The sequence below is a fragment of the Triturus cristatus genome, chromosome 2_1, assembly GCF_964204655.1.
Source record: "Triturus cristatus chromosome 2_1, aTriCri1.1, whole genome shotgun sequence".
Classification (NCBI taxonomy): domain Eukaryota; kingdom Metazoa; phylum Chordata; class Amphibia; order Caudata; family Salamandridae; genus Triturus; species Triturus cristatus.
This window is the reverse complement of record NC_140581.1, coordinates 359842575-359859301: the sequence shown is the minus strand read 5'-3', so window position 1 is coordinate 359859301 and position 16727 is coordinate 359842575. Positions and strand designations below refer to the sequence as shown.

Below are 16727 nucleotides of genomic sequence, written 5' to 3'. Positions count from 1 at the left end.
TATTTTCATGAGCAACTACAGCAATGCGTCACTTTTGGATCAACAGATGCGTCAGAATTTCTGACGAATCTGTCAATTCTTGCGCCAATGGTGCGCCGTATTGTAAATACGGCGCCTCAATGGTGATGCAAGAGTTTTGCATGGTGGCGCAGGGAAAGTGACGCATCTTTACAGATGTCTCACTTCTTGTAAATCTGCTCCTAAATCTGCGGGCTCCTGCCTGTCTGAGCTGAACTTTGCCGTGATGAAGATGTCACAGCTCCTGGCCTCCTCCTCAGCCTGGCAAAGCACCTTGAGGTCCTCCCTCACATGATAAAGGGCAGCGTCACCAATTGCCTCGGACCTGGGCACTTCAATTTTAAGCCCTGAAGTGCCCAGGGCCTCATCACAGTGTAGGGTGGGATCAGCTGTCTCACTGATCCCATCCCACTCTGTGATGAGTGAGGGACTGCTGCTTTCCCTCATTGGCTTAGGTCAGCCAATGAGGAAAGGCAGCAGTCCCAGCCCTCCTGGGACCTCTGAGGATTCCCTCCCGAGCAGCAGTGAATATAAGTTTTGTTTTTGGATGTTTGGTGCGTGTGTGTATTTATGAATATAAGCATGTGTATTTGAGGCAGTGTTGTGAATGGGTATGTGTGTGCATGTGTGTGAATGTATGGCTGTGAGTGAGTGTGTATATGTGCGTGTGTGGCCTCCCGCCTCCTCCCTGCTAAAGTTACTGTCTGCCACTGATTTGAAGTGTTTTATTTGATTGTTTTACGGTGACATAACATTGAATTAAATTACTTACATTGCAAGTGCCTTTCTCACTGTTCTTGTCACCAGCACACAGCATGTTCATTGTTATTTTCGGATCCGAATTGTAGTGTTTCTGGTCATTGCAGGTGGTTCTGCTCACGACGGTGACATTGACTGCCATTAACGCGTTCGAAGCCTTTCTATAATTATTTTTTTTCCATCCCCATCCTGCTGCCTCGCACACGGTCCCTTCCTTGACATCAGCACCTTTCCTCGGTGGTGGCAATGGAGATACAGCATTACTGCGCTTCACTTTCGTATTCAGCTGTAATGAAAACCCATAAAATTCAAATATGGTTATGAAAAACATGTATTTCTCTGATTTCAATTTATAGAATAATTTACATTATATGGACTGTGTACTTTTAACGTAATATTCTTTTAAGGGGTAGAGAACTGAGGGGCATATCAGCAAGGCGATGCGATAAAATTGTCGCTGTTTTAGCGTCCGTTTTCTGACAAAAAGCGGCAATAATTTTATCACCTTATCAGCATGGACACGCTAACGCGTGAATCCATGCCTTAGCGCCTGTTTCCTGAATGCCCAGCCTTGCATCTCTAATGAGATGCAAAGTGGATGTTCCTCCCCAAAATAACTGGAGAAATGTCGCTAACCCACATTTCTCCAATTATCAAGGTGTACGCTAACATGCAGAGCGATAAGAAAAGTAGCGCTAACCGCGGTTACCGCTACTTTCCTTACGCCTGCTTTTATTCTGACTTAGCCATGTAATCCAATGAGAGGTGGATTACATGGCTAACTCTACCCTGCCCTATCAGCAAGGTATCGCCGGTCGCAATGCGATTATCGCTGGATTTCCAGCGATAATCGCACTGTTTTGTGGCTAACACATGGATTTCTGTCGCTTGGGAGATAAGCGTTGCTGATAGTACGCTATCTTCGCGATAGAATCCAGGGCCTGCGATAATTATCCTTTCGCTAAGAGCGCTGAGCGATAATTATCGCAGGCCCTTGCTAATATGCCCCTGCGTTTCTTGCAAAGCTACAACCCCAAGGTTTATTGGAGTCATCCTACAGATTCTTTGTAGCTCTGGATTGAACCTCTTAAGAGGTTAGAGTCAGTTTTTGCAGTAAGAGAATTGCCAACAACCTTCTGAAAGATGCGCATCCCTCGCAGCAGCTGCTGGAGTAATCAGCTGGCGACTCATATATGTTTGCTGGAGAAGACGTGTCAGTTGTTGATTACTAGCCCTAGTGCTAAAATGTGCTCAATTATGTGATGCTAATCAGGTGCCAATTAGGTCCTCTGGGTCACAAGTTACACTGTTTCCTGCATCTAGGGCCAGAGGCATCTGATACTCTGTCATGGCCAACCTTCCCTTTAATCATTTTTCCCATGTGCAGCATTAGAATGTGCATCCATTTTTCGGCTGGGTATGCATGCAAGAGAACTAACTACTAATTATACGAAGGGATAGAGGTGAAGCTCTTCCTCTCATCAACCCAAATTTATTTTTCTTTAATAAGCCACATTGTTAATTTTAGCCACATTTTCCCGTTACATTAGCTTTCAATAAAAATTGTTAAATTCAAGAGAGCTGAGTTGCACAATGTGGGCCTCATTTACAATGCCCTGTGAGCAGCCCGTCCGTCAGCACACACTGTAGGGCCCTATCTACAAGTAGTCAAGTAGATATAGACTGAGGCATCGCATTGCAAGTCACTGCATTGCCTCAATCTGCGATAGGGAGGCTTGCCATGGGCAGTACGGTGGATGTTCCCACATAACACCCATGGCATATGGCACATGCATCAAAAGCTTACGCCTCTCCAAGGGAACCTTTATTTCTCCTCGTTTTTCCTTTTTCTATGTGTGCTGCATTCTGCAGCACACATAGGAAGAGGAAAAAGCCTCACATTATTATTTTTCTGCAGGAAGGTATTCCTTCCTGCACAAAAACAATAATCCCTGCAATTCAGACACCGTTGCACCATGGTGCACGGGAGCATGCTTTGGCGCATAGCAACCCATTCTGCACCAATGCAGGGGAAAAGAACAGAAATGCATCGTATGTGATAGATATGGCACGTTCCTTCCCTTTTCTTTTGCTGGTGGGCAGCACACCAAGGAGGCTTGTGGACCTGCCCTATGGCAACATTTTGTAAATGAGGCCATGCAATTTTAGGTCTTTTAAACCAGGTACACAAAAACATTACTTAATGACCTCTTCTGAGTCATTAGTTGTTATTCACTAGTATAGAGCTACATACCGCTGTCAGACACAAGATATTTTGGTACAACTGACTGGTCTATAGTGCTATACAAGTGAAACAAGCATTGCTAATGCTTTGGTTTCACCTATGCAATAAGTAAAGAGCTGTTTTCATCAATAATCATTCGGCAGCTCCCTGACAGAAAACACGGGAATGGAGAGGATGCGGTGCAGTGACTAGAGCTGCTGACCGGAGAGCTGGGGATCCCTGTTCGAGTCTCTGCAGCGCCACGCAACACCCTGTGATTCTATGCAAGTCACTTAATCTTTCCGGGTGATAAATTGTTATATAAGTGTACTGCAAGAGTAAAAGCCAAAACGTTATGAAAATATAGTTCCGCCAAAGTGGATGTTAACAGTATTTCAGTGGTAGGAAACTGATAAGAGAAGCAGACGAAGAACATGCATTGGTAAATGCAGGAACATATGCTACTGCCAATAGAAATGGAGGAAAGGTAAGTGGCACCCACAGGAACTAATGAGAAACCAAGAAAGAGAGGAGGCAGGATATAAGTGCCTTTTGAGTGTGTATTGAAAACAATAGATTTCTCAATCACAGCGCAAGCGCTGTGCAGGTGAAACTTAAAAAATAATAAGATTGAAAGGCAGAAACCCAGAAACCATGCCAAACTGAAATAACATGCCACAGCCCAATATATACCATCAGAACTTATATCCTTTGAGAAAGAAAAACATATACATGTGTGTGTGTGGTTGTGTGTGTGTATATATATATATATATATATATATGACAAGCACAATCCTGAAGCGATCCCACTTCCGATCGAAAAAGCAGGTACGGACCACAATATGGGAAAAGTTCTTCTTTTATTGTATATATATATATATATATATATATATATATATACATATATATATATATATATATACCGACAAGAGATATGAATAATCTCAAAAAATTTCTGTAGCAGGTTTCTTATGTCCATCTATACACATTAGTTTTAAGCTGGCGAAATACCAGTACAAACAGACTACGTAATAGCAAAAGAGAAGAGACTCCTCTCAATGCAATTCCCGATTCATCAGCTTTAAAATGGAAGAAATACCCTTTGCAGTTATTGGCAACATAAAGCCGCCTGCCCATCAGTCCATGTTTTATTATGTCTGGTCATCTGGGAATGACAATATAAAGCATTCCTATCAGTCAGTGAGCCATGAGATGCATGCCCTCCAGTCACTTGGCCATATAATGCATGCCTTTAAGTTAATAGACCATATGATACCTGACCATAAGCTACTGGGCCGCGGGGTGGCTGGCCATCTGCTTCTGGGTCATATAAGGCAGAGTAATGCGTTACTTGCCATAAGCTACTCGGCCCATAATACCCACCAATCAAGTACTGGGTCATTTGATGCCTAGACATCAGTTACTAGGATCACTGACATAATATCGACTACAAAAATATAGACTTACAAAAATATCGATGCCAAAATATAGAATACCAAAATATCGACTCCCTATCTCCAAACAGGAAAGTACAAAAATATAGAATCCAAAATATCGTTGTAAATAATATAGTTAGTCAAAATATCGAATTTTTTAAATGTTTTAAAAGTAATGTAAAATTAATGAAATACTACATATAATTAACTGACACATACTTAAAAATACTTAAATAACATTAAAATTAATAAATAATTAATGTAAGTAAAAAAAACATTTAATACATATATATTAACGTAATATTTATTACAAATATTCAATATTTTCTGCGTAGGATAGTGGGCAGGTAAAATTTACTATTACCACTCCAGTAAGTGCAATAGTAGGGAAAGCGTTGGATAGCGGGAGGGTAAAAATTACTATTCCCACTCCAGAGAGTGCAACAGTAGGGAAAGCGTTGGATAGCGGGAGGGTAAAATTTACTATTCCCACTCCAGTGAGTGCAACAGTAGGGAAAGCGTTGGATAGCGGGAGTGTCAAATTTACTATTCCCACTCCAGTGAGTGCAACAGTAGGGAAAGCGTTGGATAGCGGTAGGGTAAAAATGTACTATTCCCACTCCAGAGAATGCAACAGTAGGGAAAGCGTTGGATAGCGGGAGGGTAAAAATGACTATTCTCACTCCAGAGAATGCAACAGTACGGAAAGCTTTGGATAGCGGGAGGGAAAAAATTACTATTCCCACTCCAGAGAGTGCAATAATAGGGAAAGTATTGGATAGCGTAGGGGTAAAAATTACTATTCCCGCTCCAGAGAGTGCAACAGTAGGGAAAGTCTTGGATAGCGGGAGAGTAAAATTTACTATTCCCACTCCAGTGAGTGCAACAGTAGGGAAAGCGTTGGATAGTGCAGGGGTAAAAATTACTATTCCCACTCCAGAGAGTGCAACAGTAGGGAAAGCGTTGGATAGCGTAGGGATAAAAATTACTATTCCCACTCCAGAGAGTGCAACAGTAGGGAAAGCGTTGGATAGCGGGAGTTCAAAATTTACTATTCCCACTCCAGTGATTACAACAGTAGAGAAAACGTCTAATGGCGTAGGGGTAAAAATTACTATTCCCACTCCAAAGAGTGCAACAGTAGGGAAAGCGTTGGATAGCGTAGGGATAAAAATTACTATTCCCACTCCAGAGAGTGCAACAGTAGGGAAAGCGTTGGATAGCGGGAGGGTAAAATTTACTTTTCCCACTCCAGTGAGTGCAACAGTAGGGAAAGCGTTGGATAGCGTAGGGGTAAAAATTACTATTCCCACTCCAGAGAGTGCAACAGTAGGGAAAGCATTGGATAGCGTAGGGATAAAAATTACTATTCCCACTCTAGAGAGTGCAACAGTAGGGAAAGCGTTGGATAGCGGTTGGGTAAAAATTACTATTCCCACTCCAGAGAGTGCAACAGTAGGGAAAGCGTTGGATAGCGGTAGGGTAAAAATCACTATTCCCACTCCAGAGAGTGCAATAATAGGGAAAGCATTGGATAGCGTAGGGGTAAAAATTACTATTCCCACTCAAGTAAGTGCAAAAGTAGGGAAAATAATAAATTAATATTTTGTTAAAAATTAATTAATTATTAATACCAAAACAAGTATTACAATTAATTACCAATCACACAAGATTTAGTGTGGCGGTACTTTATACGCTGCCTTTGTTGACCTTCGGTCAGCATTTGACCTAGTCAATAGGACAAAACTTTGGAGCGTACTGGCAGAGCTAGGGCTTCCTCCCGATCTCTTGAATATCATCATTAGGCTCCATGATAATAACTTTGCTCAAGTTCGCTGGGGGAAACAGGGCCAGGTAACTGATCGGTTTAGGGTCAATCGGGGTGTCAGGCAGGGGTGCGTCCTTGCTCCCACCTTGTTTTTATTGTTTATTAACAGTGTTGTCAAGTATTACTCCAACACATCGACGGACGCCCCCACGTTGGGAGGTACTAAGATTCCACTCCTTATGTTCGCCGATGACACCCTACTTCTCTCCCAGACTCTGTCTGGACTACAGGTGGCACTCAATGTCTTCACGAATTTCTGCTCTGATTTTGACTTGTCTGTCAATGTGTCCAAAACCAAATACATGGTTTTTAACAAAGGGAGAGGTATAAAGGGCCATGTCTTCATGGACAAAGCCTTGCTTGAACGTACTGATGTTATGACCTATCTAGGGGTAGTCTTTGAAAATAAGTTGGATTGGAGGCCGCAAATTGATGTTCTATCTCTAAAATTTGCTCAACTCTCTGGTTGCCTAGTTAAAGAACATAAGCAATCCCAGTCGAGAATGATAGGCCCCCCCATCAAAATCTATAATGTGAGGATTAATTCAGCGATCCTTTATGGCGCTGAACTTTGGGGTTTCGCCGATCTTTCTCTTCTGGTTAAGGCACAATATAAATTCCTCAGATTGCTCACGGGCCTTCCATGTTCTACCCCCATCAAACCCCTCCTGTTGGACCTCGGCTGTCACTCGTTTGAAGACATTGCAAGGTTTAAGCCATTGGCCTTTTGGAGGCGTTTATGGACAGTCCCCGAGCTGGACCTCTATGCTAAGGCTTTTCTTGATGTGCGTTCCATCCTGGGGGCTGGCAATATTCCCTGGTTCAAACAGACTAAACAACTCCTGGAATCTATGGGGTTGGGTAATTTATGGTCCGATCCAGTCAATAACCCCTTTCCCTCTAAGAAAGATTTTAAGATCCTCTATTGGTCAACGGTGCAGCAGAAGCATTTCAACTCAGTCACTGCAGAGTCCTTGTCAGGAAGGTTCCTAGCCCATAAAAGAATTCCACTCCTCGAAGCATACTGGGACACCATCACCAGACCTTGTGACAGGAAACTTTACCATCAATTTAGGGTAGGCACACTTCCGACTAACTCTTTCACCAAAAAATGGAAGGGGACGTCCAGTGACTCCTGTAAAAGTTGTTTTGATTGTATAGATTCTGTTGGCCATATCTTTTTTGTTTGTCCCATTTATGCTGCACCTCGAGCCAAATGGCTCAAACCATTATGTCGAACTCTGGGCACTAGACAAGGGTCAGAAGCACTTGAAATGTTGAGATTTGAGCCTAGTGAACTTGTTGCTATTGCTGTTGCTAAATTTCTGGCTTGGGTTTGGTTTATTAGGAACAAGAGGCATTAGGATATTGAAATATCTTTTATGTATTCTGTATATGTTTCTCTTTTTAATCATGTATTTTTATAATTATGTATTTCTCTATGTATTGTAATTGTCTTTTATGATGTAATACATCGATAATAAAGACTAATGAATGAATGAATGAATGGATTATTTATAAATACCAATATATTTTTGTTTAATTAATTACCTATTAATAATTAATTAACAACCAATTGTTTTTCAATAACAAACATTAATAAATGCTAATAATACCAATTAATCATTAATTAATAATATATTGATTAACGATATACACAAATTATTTAAATAATTAATTTTTTACAATTATATTACTTCCCACCATATTCCCCTATAAACACACTACCCGCTACAAATATTAAATGAATACAATTAACATAATTATCAATTAAACAATTAATACAAATTAATTACCAATTAATACAAATTATTTACCAATTAATAATTAATCAACAACCAATTAATTTTCAATACCAATTAATAATTAACTAATAACAATTAAATTACTTCCCACCCTATTCCCCTATAAACCCACAACCCGCTACAGAAGTAAAACGCTAAATTAAATTAAAGATATATTAATTAACAATATACACACAACAATTAAATAATTAATTATTTACAATTATATTACTTCCCACCATATTCCCCTATAAACACACTACCTGCTACAAATATTAAATGAATACAATTAACATAATTATCAATTAAACAATTAATACAAATTAATTACCAATTAATACAAATTATTTACCAATTAATAATTAATCAACAACCAATTAATTTTCAATACCAATTAATAATGAACTAATAACAATTAAATTACTTCCCACCCTATTCCCCTATAAACCCACAACCCACTACAGAAGTAAAACGCAAAATTAAATTAAAAATAATTAATAATTCCTATAAATTATTATTTAATGTACTATAATTAAATTACTTCCCACCCTACTCCCCTATAAACCCACAACCCGCTACGGAATTAAATTACACAAAAATAAAATAACATAAAATTCATTACTTTAAAAATATACTAACATACATTACAATATTAATACATACTTTTAACACATATACTAACACTTAAAACACTATAAAAAATTCGATATTTTTAACAACTATATTATGACTGTCAATATTACTTACTTCTATATTATTGCAATTGATATTTCTTACCTGTTTTTCGATATTCTTCACCACTATATTTTGGCAATTCGATATTCTGTCCATTCTATATTTAAAACTCGATATTCTGTCCACTCGATATTTTTTTTTCGAAATTATGTCTATTTACCCAGTTACTAGGCAGCAGGCTGTTAGGCCATCAATGTCAGAACATAGGAAAATCAGTTACTTGAATGCCTGTAGAGGGCCACTAATTCTATGCTCTCGCTTTCAATCTGCCAATTTGTTCGGCTTTCCGCCCGAACTCTCTGCTTCTACCTTCTGTTTCCCCATTCCTCTTCTTTGCCTCCTTCTCCACACTCTTACACCCTCATTCTCACTCTATCACTGGAGCCTAAAACAGCTCGGGGGGCTGCACGCCCCCTTCCCTTTAATAAAAAAAGGCCTCTGGATGGGGTCCCTAGGGTCTGAAGTGCCTTGTGGTGGGGGTGCGATAATGGGTTGGATGCAATTCACTGCCATGCGCGGTTGAAGGCCATTCACTGTGTGGGGTTGTCTTTATATGTGATAACAAAATATTAATTTACGTTACAAAAAAACTAGAAATTCACTGAAAACAACAAAAGTTAAAGTAAAGCTATAGTTAGGTGACAATTTCAGTGACAATGTAACATTTTAAACATACAACAGATGTGGCCTAACAGCTAGAGCGGTCAACCTCGAAGCTGGGGAACTGGGTTTGAGTCTCGGCCGGGTCTCTCAGCATCCTCTGATTCTGGGCAAATAACTTGGGGGCATATCATCAAGGGCCTTATATCCGCTTTTTTGGCTTTAAAAGCCAAAAAAGCAGAGATAACATTTTCGCCCTAGTTACAAGGCGGTGCTAACATTCATTAGAGCATGTTAGCAGCCGTTTTCCCGATGCCTCGTTTCACATCTCTAATGAGATGCAAAGTAGGCGTTTCCTCCCAAAACAACACGGCAATCATCGCCATCTGCACTTCTCCCTATTATGAAGCTGGCCCAGGATACCAATACCGACATGAAAATCTGCGCTAACCGCGGATATCGCCGTAAGCTAACGTCTAAAAAAATCCAGACTTAGCTATTCATATAATGGGAGGTGGATTCTATGGCTGAATCCACATCTCCCTATCAGCAAGGTTTTCCCTTTCGCTGCAGGAATATCGCTAGATTTTCTGCGATATTCATGCATTTCGCAGCTATTGCTGGAATATTTATCGCCTTGGAGAAACGCGCTGTTAATAACGCGCTAACCGGGCGATAAATTCCAGCGATAGACGGCCATAAATGTAATAGCGCTAAGCTTTGTGATGTTTATCGCCGTTTGTAGTTAACATGCCCCTTAATCTCTCTGTGCCTAACAAAATGGATGTGTCCGTCTGTGCAACCGGTGCTCATGTAAAGTGCTCTTTTTCCTTTGGGTCAAGTTTACTCCAAAAACATACAAAATCACCGAAATTCACCAGTTATAGTTATCTCAAGTAACTATGGGTTATATTTACAAGCCCCTATCGCCATCACAATGTCACTTTTCAGGATGTTGTGGTGGCGATAGGGGCTTTCCCTTATTTACAAAGCAGCGTAAACCCACTTAGCGTGTTTTAATGCTATACTTAGTGTGAAAGGGGAGGGCAATGAGTGCTGTTGTGGGCTTTCCATCGCTACACCCATTGATTTTTGATGCTGCCCCATATTTACAAGGGTGGCGTAAATATGGAGCAGCGCCAAAATTAAGACCAGGCAAAACCTCGTCTTACCCTGGCAAAATGAGGAAATCTTTTTAATTTCTCCTAGTTTTTGCTGTTTCCATGTGTGCTGTGTTGTGCAGCACACATGGAACGGCAAACGCCAATGATTGTTTATGATTTATGTGCAGGAAGGTGTCCCTTCCTGCACATAAACAATCATTTAAGAAAAATTACGTTTTGCAAATTCTATGTGTGCTGCATTGAGCAGCTCATATAGAAGTTATACAACACCATTTATAGATTGTTTATGTACAGGCAGGGACACCTTCCTGCACATAAACAATCTTCCCCTGGAACGCAGGTACCATACACTATTGTGCAAGGGTGCCTGCATTGGCGCTAGGAAGCTAAATTTAGGGGCAGCGAAGGGGGAAACACAGGGCTGCCCCATTTTATGTAAATATGGTGCAAACCTGCGTTTCTAAAGAGACCAAGAGTGTAGTTAGCCTTCTTGGCTTAACAACAGGCTTCCCCGCTTTACTAGTAAATATGCCCCTCAAACTAGTACCCTAAGGTTACTTTAGCTTGTGCCGTTACCATGCACTGCTAATTACCTCGTATATTAATTCACTCAGGCCATGACATCATTAATAATTTCACTGCAACATTTGCAATTAAATTATTGATGAGGAAACTGCGCGGCAGGGATATGATTTTATCATGTTTAAAAGAGAGGATGTTAGCACCGCTTCGCAGTGGTAAAGTACACAGAATCCTAAGGCCCACAAAAGCAAACTCAGCAAAAACAGGAGAGTAAGGCAAAAGGTTTGGGAGAAGACCAACCTAAGGCTGACAGGTCGAACAGTAGGTGTGACACACTTCTGAAAGTGTCTGTCAGTGGGCTACACAGCTCTGGATTCTGCACCCTCACCAATCCACATTGCAACTAAACATATTTATTTAAACTTTTCACTGGTTTAGAAATGGCAGGCACATCAAGCAACAGGGCACTGTTGCAACAGCCCACATGCAGTGCACACTTATTACCTTTGGCAGGGATTTAGATAAATATACTGGCAGATGTTAAGATTCTCAGGATAACCCTTTGGAATGTGCCTTGAGATGTGCTGGGCTCCTCCAGCCGTGGAACTGGGGTTGAGGTCATCAGAGGCCTGTGTCCCTGCCATGCTGCATGTAGCCTAGTGGTGAATGTGCAGGCCTTGAAGTTGGGCACATGTAGGGTAATAGGTTAGGGTTTATAACAAGACAGACCTTGATGAGCAGACTTTGGAATGTCTACACATGGTAAGAATCACCTTTCAATGACTGTGAATGCCGGTGTTGCACCTGTATTGGGTGATTTATGGTTGAGTGGAGCACCCAGGGGATACTCCTGTGTCCATCTCATGTTATTCCCCTTGCCACAAAACTATGGTGTTCCAGGATGACAACAATGTTCACCTTGCCTGTTAAGGATCAGGGCGACAAGATCAGGTCTAGAGGAAACTGGGTACCGGGATTAAACATTTATTAAACAAAAGGACATTAAGTGTACCTGGAGAAGCATGATGTCATTGTCACGGGCGTCCGATTTATAACGTGGATGTGGAATAGATTGTTTGATTTTGAATGTCTGCTGCTCTGCTTCTTTCTCAAACTGGAAGTGAACTCCAAGAACAACCGTCGTTGTTTTTATTGATCTGAAAAGAAATGGATTTGTATTAATATTGCTCTGATAGGTGCTCAAGCCATTGCTTTTACAATTGGAAATAAAAAATAGCTTTTATACTGGGTTCTCTCCGCATGGACACCGGGTACAGAGTGGGATTATACAGTAACAACAGTGTGATGTGTGTGCGTGTCCAGCCACAAAAATGCCAAGTCCCCTTCCTTTCTAGTGCAGTTCCCAGTTGTGCTATTACCGCATGTTACAAGTAATCCCTCAATGGGCCTCTACTGAGATAAATATGTAGACATCAGTGGGATACCACCCATTTCTACATGCATTACCTCATTCCAAGCCTTTATCCTGGGACAAACTCCTCCAGGTACAACCTGATCCTGTTTCATCCATTATAAAAAGAATGGCTGTATGTAATTATGTCTTTTATAATATTTGTTTTATACACCTACTACTGGTACTTCTGTTACCAACACTCCAATTACCACTGCTACTTTTTATACCGAACCTACTTCAAATAATAAATATAATAGCAATAATAATAAAGATAAGAAACTATCTTTTAATAAAGATAAACTATCTTTATCTGGCTGCCATTGCATGAATAAGTGGCAATCGTCATATAAATAAATAGTTGATTCAATATAAATACGGGGCACCCCTGTGTTTTCCCTAGTGCTGGTGCTAATAAAGCTGCCTAGCACCAGTGCAGGCCCACTTGTGCCAAGTTGCAAGGGTGCCTGAGCTGCAGGGGTGATTGTTTATGTGCAGGAAGGTGCACATATAAAATCTTGAAAGGCGATTTGCTCTTTCCATGTGTGCTGCAGAATGCAGCACACATGGAAAGAGAAAAATACAAGGAGAAATTAATTTCACCTCGTATTACCAGTCTAAGACCAAGTATTCCCTGGTCTTTGTTTTTGGCGCCCCCCCAGGCTTGTACATATGGGGCAGAGTAAAAAAAAACAATGGGTGATGCGGCGGAACGTCCACTGCAACACCCATTGCATGCCCCTTTCACACTCAGTGAAGCGTGAAAAGGGACTTATTTACAAGGTGGCATTAAGACACGTTAAGTGGCTTAACACCGCTTTGTAAATACGGAGTAGACGATCTCGCCACCAGAAAGCCGCTAAAAGTGATGTTCTGGTGGCGATATCCCCTTGTACATATGCCCCTAGATATAAAGGCTACAAAACGGTGCGTAGAGTAGAGCTGACCCAAGGTGTCAATCAAGCTGTATTAAACATAAAAATGTATTTATCAGTATGTTAGCAGAAGATCCCCTCCACCACCCCTAGCTGAATCAACAACTACCCCGGATGGATTAAAGTCTTCCAGTCCAGACACATAGGAGGCTGTGGTTTCTAGTATAGAGTATATATGGTACCTGAAGCAGTGGGTCATACATAGTGCCATAGCTGCTGTGCTATATGTGGCATTAATGAAGCAGACAGGGGCAGGCACAAAAAATATTTCAACTTCGGCCATAAATGCTAACAGATCTTAGAACCCAAAAGGCCTCTCGGAAAAGGTACTTTGTTAATGCGAACGAAAGATTGAAAAAATGTTTAAAATGAATATATTGAAATGGTGGAGGTTCCCGATATTGTGCACGTGGAAATGATTTTTGAAATGTTTCTGGGTAAACATCAAATCAATGTTATGCTATACTAAGAAATGAAGTTCCCAGTGCCCATTCTCAAACCTAATTGCAGGCCAGTCTCTTGACTGTGGTGAGTATAGCTATCTGACCACATACATATCACCCACAGGGGTGGTGGGATGACTGATCCCAATCATGGCAGAGCTGGATGTGAATTGTTCCACACAGGGCTGGTAGGCATTCTACCCACTAGGGGTTAGAGGTAAAACTCTGACCACTATAACTAGAATAGTTTCCACCAACCAGTACTCAAGAGGTTGACGAATCTCCCTTGATGAAAGAGATGTGCACTCCCATCTCCTGCAGAGTTGAGCATGCCAGTGGAGAGCACAATTTTCCAGAAAATATTTCTTATCGAATGTCACAATTTTATACGTAACGCTCTTCAGTATCTATTTTCAGATAAAGTGAGGTGCAAAGATTGCATTTCTTTTTTTTATTACTTGTCGTTGTACACGGTTGTATGATGTTACAACGCGAACATTTACAACACATGCCTTTACAACACAGTTTTTACATTGCAACATCCATTACAACGCATGATTTTACAACGCATGTGATCACAACGCATTTTTAGAAACTAGACTTACAAAGCATTCCATTACAACGCATACCACTACAACGCATCCCATTACAATGCATATTAATTTTAGAGCAACAGTAGGGTAGGTATTGGATAGTGTAGGGGTAAAAATGACTATTCCCACTCCAGTGAGTGCAACAGTAGGGTAAGTGTTGGATAGTGTAGGGGTAAAAATTACTATTCCCACTCCAGTGAGTGCAACAGTAGGGTAAGTGTTGGAATAAAAATTACTATTCACCCATTACTTACCTTATAATGCGTTGGAATGGCATGCGTTGTAGTGACATGCGTTGTAATGACATGCGTTGCAGTGACGTGTTGTAATGGCTGTGTTCTAATGGCATGCGATGTAAAGGATGTTGTGTTGTAATGACTGCGTTGTAAAGGTAGTGCATTGTAATGACTGCATTGTAAAGGTTGTTTCCCTTGTACACAGTCCATAGCGTGAATTATATACATTTTTGCATGCAAACTTGATAAAGCTATTTCTGGAAACATGGTCTGCCTTAAAAGCAAGTATACAAAACAAAACAAGTATACAAAACAGAGATGCAGGCAATGCTTGAATTAATCCCAGCCACTGGTAATCATTTGGGGACGCATCCCAATCCATTGTACTGCCCTAAGTTGCATGCCCAGACGTGGATCCTGTGCTCACTATGTCACAGGACCAAGCTGCACCCGACCTGTGAGCCCATATCTAGGGTAAAAGAGGTCCTGGGTTGCTTGTGTTCCATCTCAGGAAGGACCTGGCTTAGCAGTTCTGACTGGACAGTTCCCATGAAGAGCAGAGTCAAGGCAGTTTTGCACATGGCTGAGTCCAAACTGAGGTGGCATTGTGAGCAAAAGAATGAAGGGTTGGCGTGCTACAACAACCTATTGCTAGTGGATAGACTTATTGTAGGTTCACTGTGTCCATGTTTCATGTACCCGCCTTAGTGGCATGGGTATGAGGTATGGTGAGACCAGAAGTGGGTCCTGTGCTCACTATTTCAATGGGAAACAAGCTGCACCCGGATGATGAGCCTATAATTAGGGCAAAACCGGTCCTGGGGTGCTTGTGTTCTGGTTCAGGGAGGACCTGGTTTGGCAGTTCGGCGTGAACTGTTTCCATGAGCAACATGGTTAAGATTAATTTGCGCATGCCTATTCCAAACAAAGTGGCATGGTTAGCAAAAGAACAATGGGTTGACGTGCTACCCCAAGCTATTATAGAGTCATTCGAATGCACAGAAATCTATACAAATTGTAGATTTCCTTTTGTGCTCCTCCCCCACTCATGCAAACAAGACTCAAGGGTATCAGAGCGCTTTACATATGATAGATAAACATAAACAAAGATCTGACACATAAAAAGAAATTCTAATAAAAAATATCAACTCTTAAGAACTTCAGTAAGATATGGTATGTAGTAACGGAGTTATTAACAGACGATCTCCATTCCTTGTGCGTCGTTGGAGTAGGTTCTCCAGGGTAGATTTCCATGATTCTGCTCTGCGTCGGTTCCGTTTCAGGAACTCAGGGGACAATGTTTGTGTGGGTTCTACTGGGCATTGGTGTGCTTTAGCCCTGTATTGGTATTACAGTCATTGTAGCAGCCAATGGACCCAGGGCACATTGGGACTTTTAAGAGAGGAATCCATTCATTAGGATCTTTTTCACCTCTATTTTGAAGACATGGGTCGCTGGGTCTGACCGATCGTTGGGTGCTAGGGAGTTCCAAATCCTTGGAGCTGATCCAGAAAAGGAGCGTGTGTATGTTGTTTGTTTCCTGAATCTGGGGTGGGGGGAGGTGGAAGTTTCTAGCCTGAGAGAGCTTGCACTTCAGAGTTAGCGGTTGTCTCCTGAGATTTGAATCTTTTCTGCCAGGTACCTTGGTTCATTACAATTATGCATGTGGCAAGCAGTTTTCAGTTGAGTTCTGGCCTCGAGAGGGAGCCAGTTGAGAGACCTGAGTGAAGGGACGATGTGGTCAAAGCGTCTAGTGCCAGTTAACAGTCTAGTTGCTGCCTCAAGGGTCGCTTTGAGTGCAGCCGTTCTTGTTCTGGGAAGACCTGAAAGAGTTGCAGAACCATATTCTAGTCTTGAGACCACTAATGATTTACTGCTTGTACTGCTCCTGCGGACAAACCAGAGGGCAGAGGGTTTGAGTATCCCCCAAACTATGGGGCATATTTACAAGGGCTTTATCTAAAAAGCGGAGATAAAACTATCACCCTATTTACAAGATGGTGCTAACATGCCTAATCGCATGTTAGCACCCTTTTTCCCAACGCCTCCCTTTGCATCTCTAATGAGATGCAAAGTGGG

The 16727-nt window shown here is 41.3% G+C and overlaps 1 protein-coding gene across 1 annotated transcript in view; it reads right to left on the bottom strand.

The window, feature by feature from the left end:
• The window catches only part of LOC146864200 (granzyme A-like), a 41722-nt gene that overhangs the window by 14230 nt on the left and 10765 nt on the right, over positions 1–16727 (bottom strand). Inside the window, exons 3-4 of the mRNA XM_085639022.1 lie at positions 12043–12187; positions 791–1063 (exon numbers count right to left, since the gene is read on the bottom strand). Coding sequence (XP_085495148.1) covers positions 791–1063; positions 12043–12187 — 418 coding nt within the window. The remainder of the gene's footprint in view (positions 1–790; positions 1064–12042; positions 12188–16727) is intronic.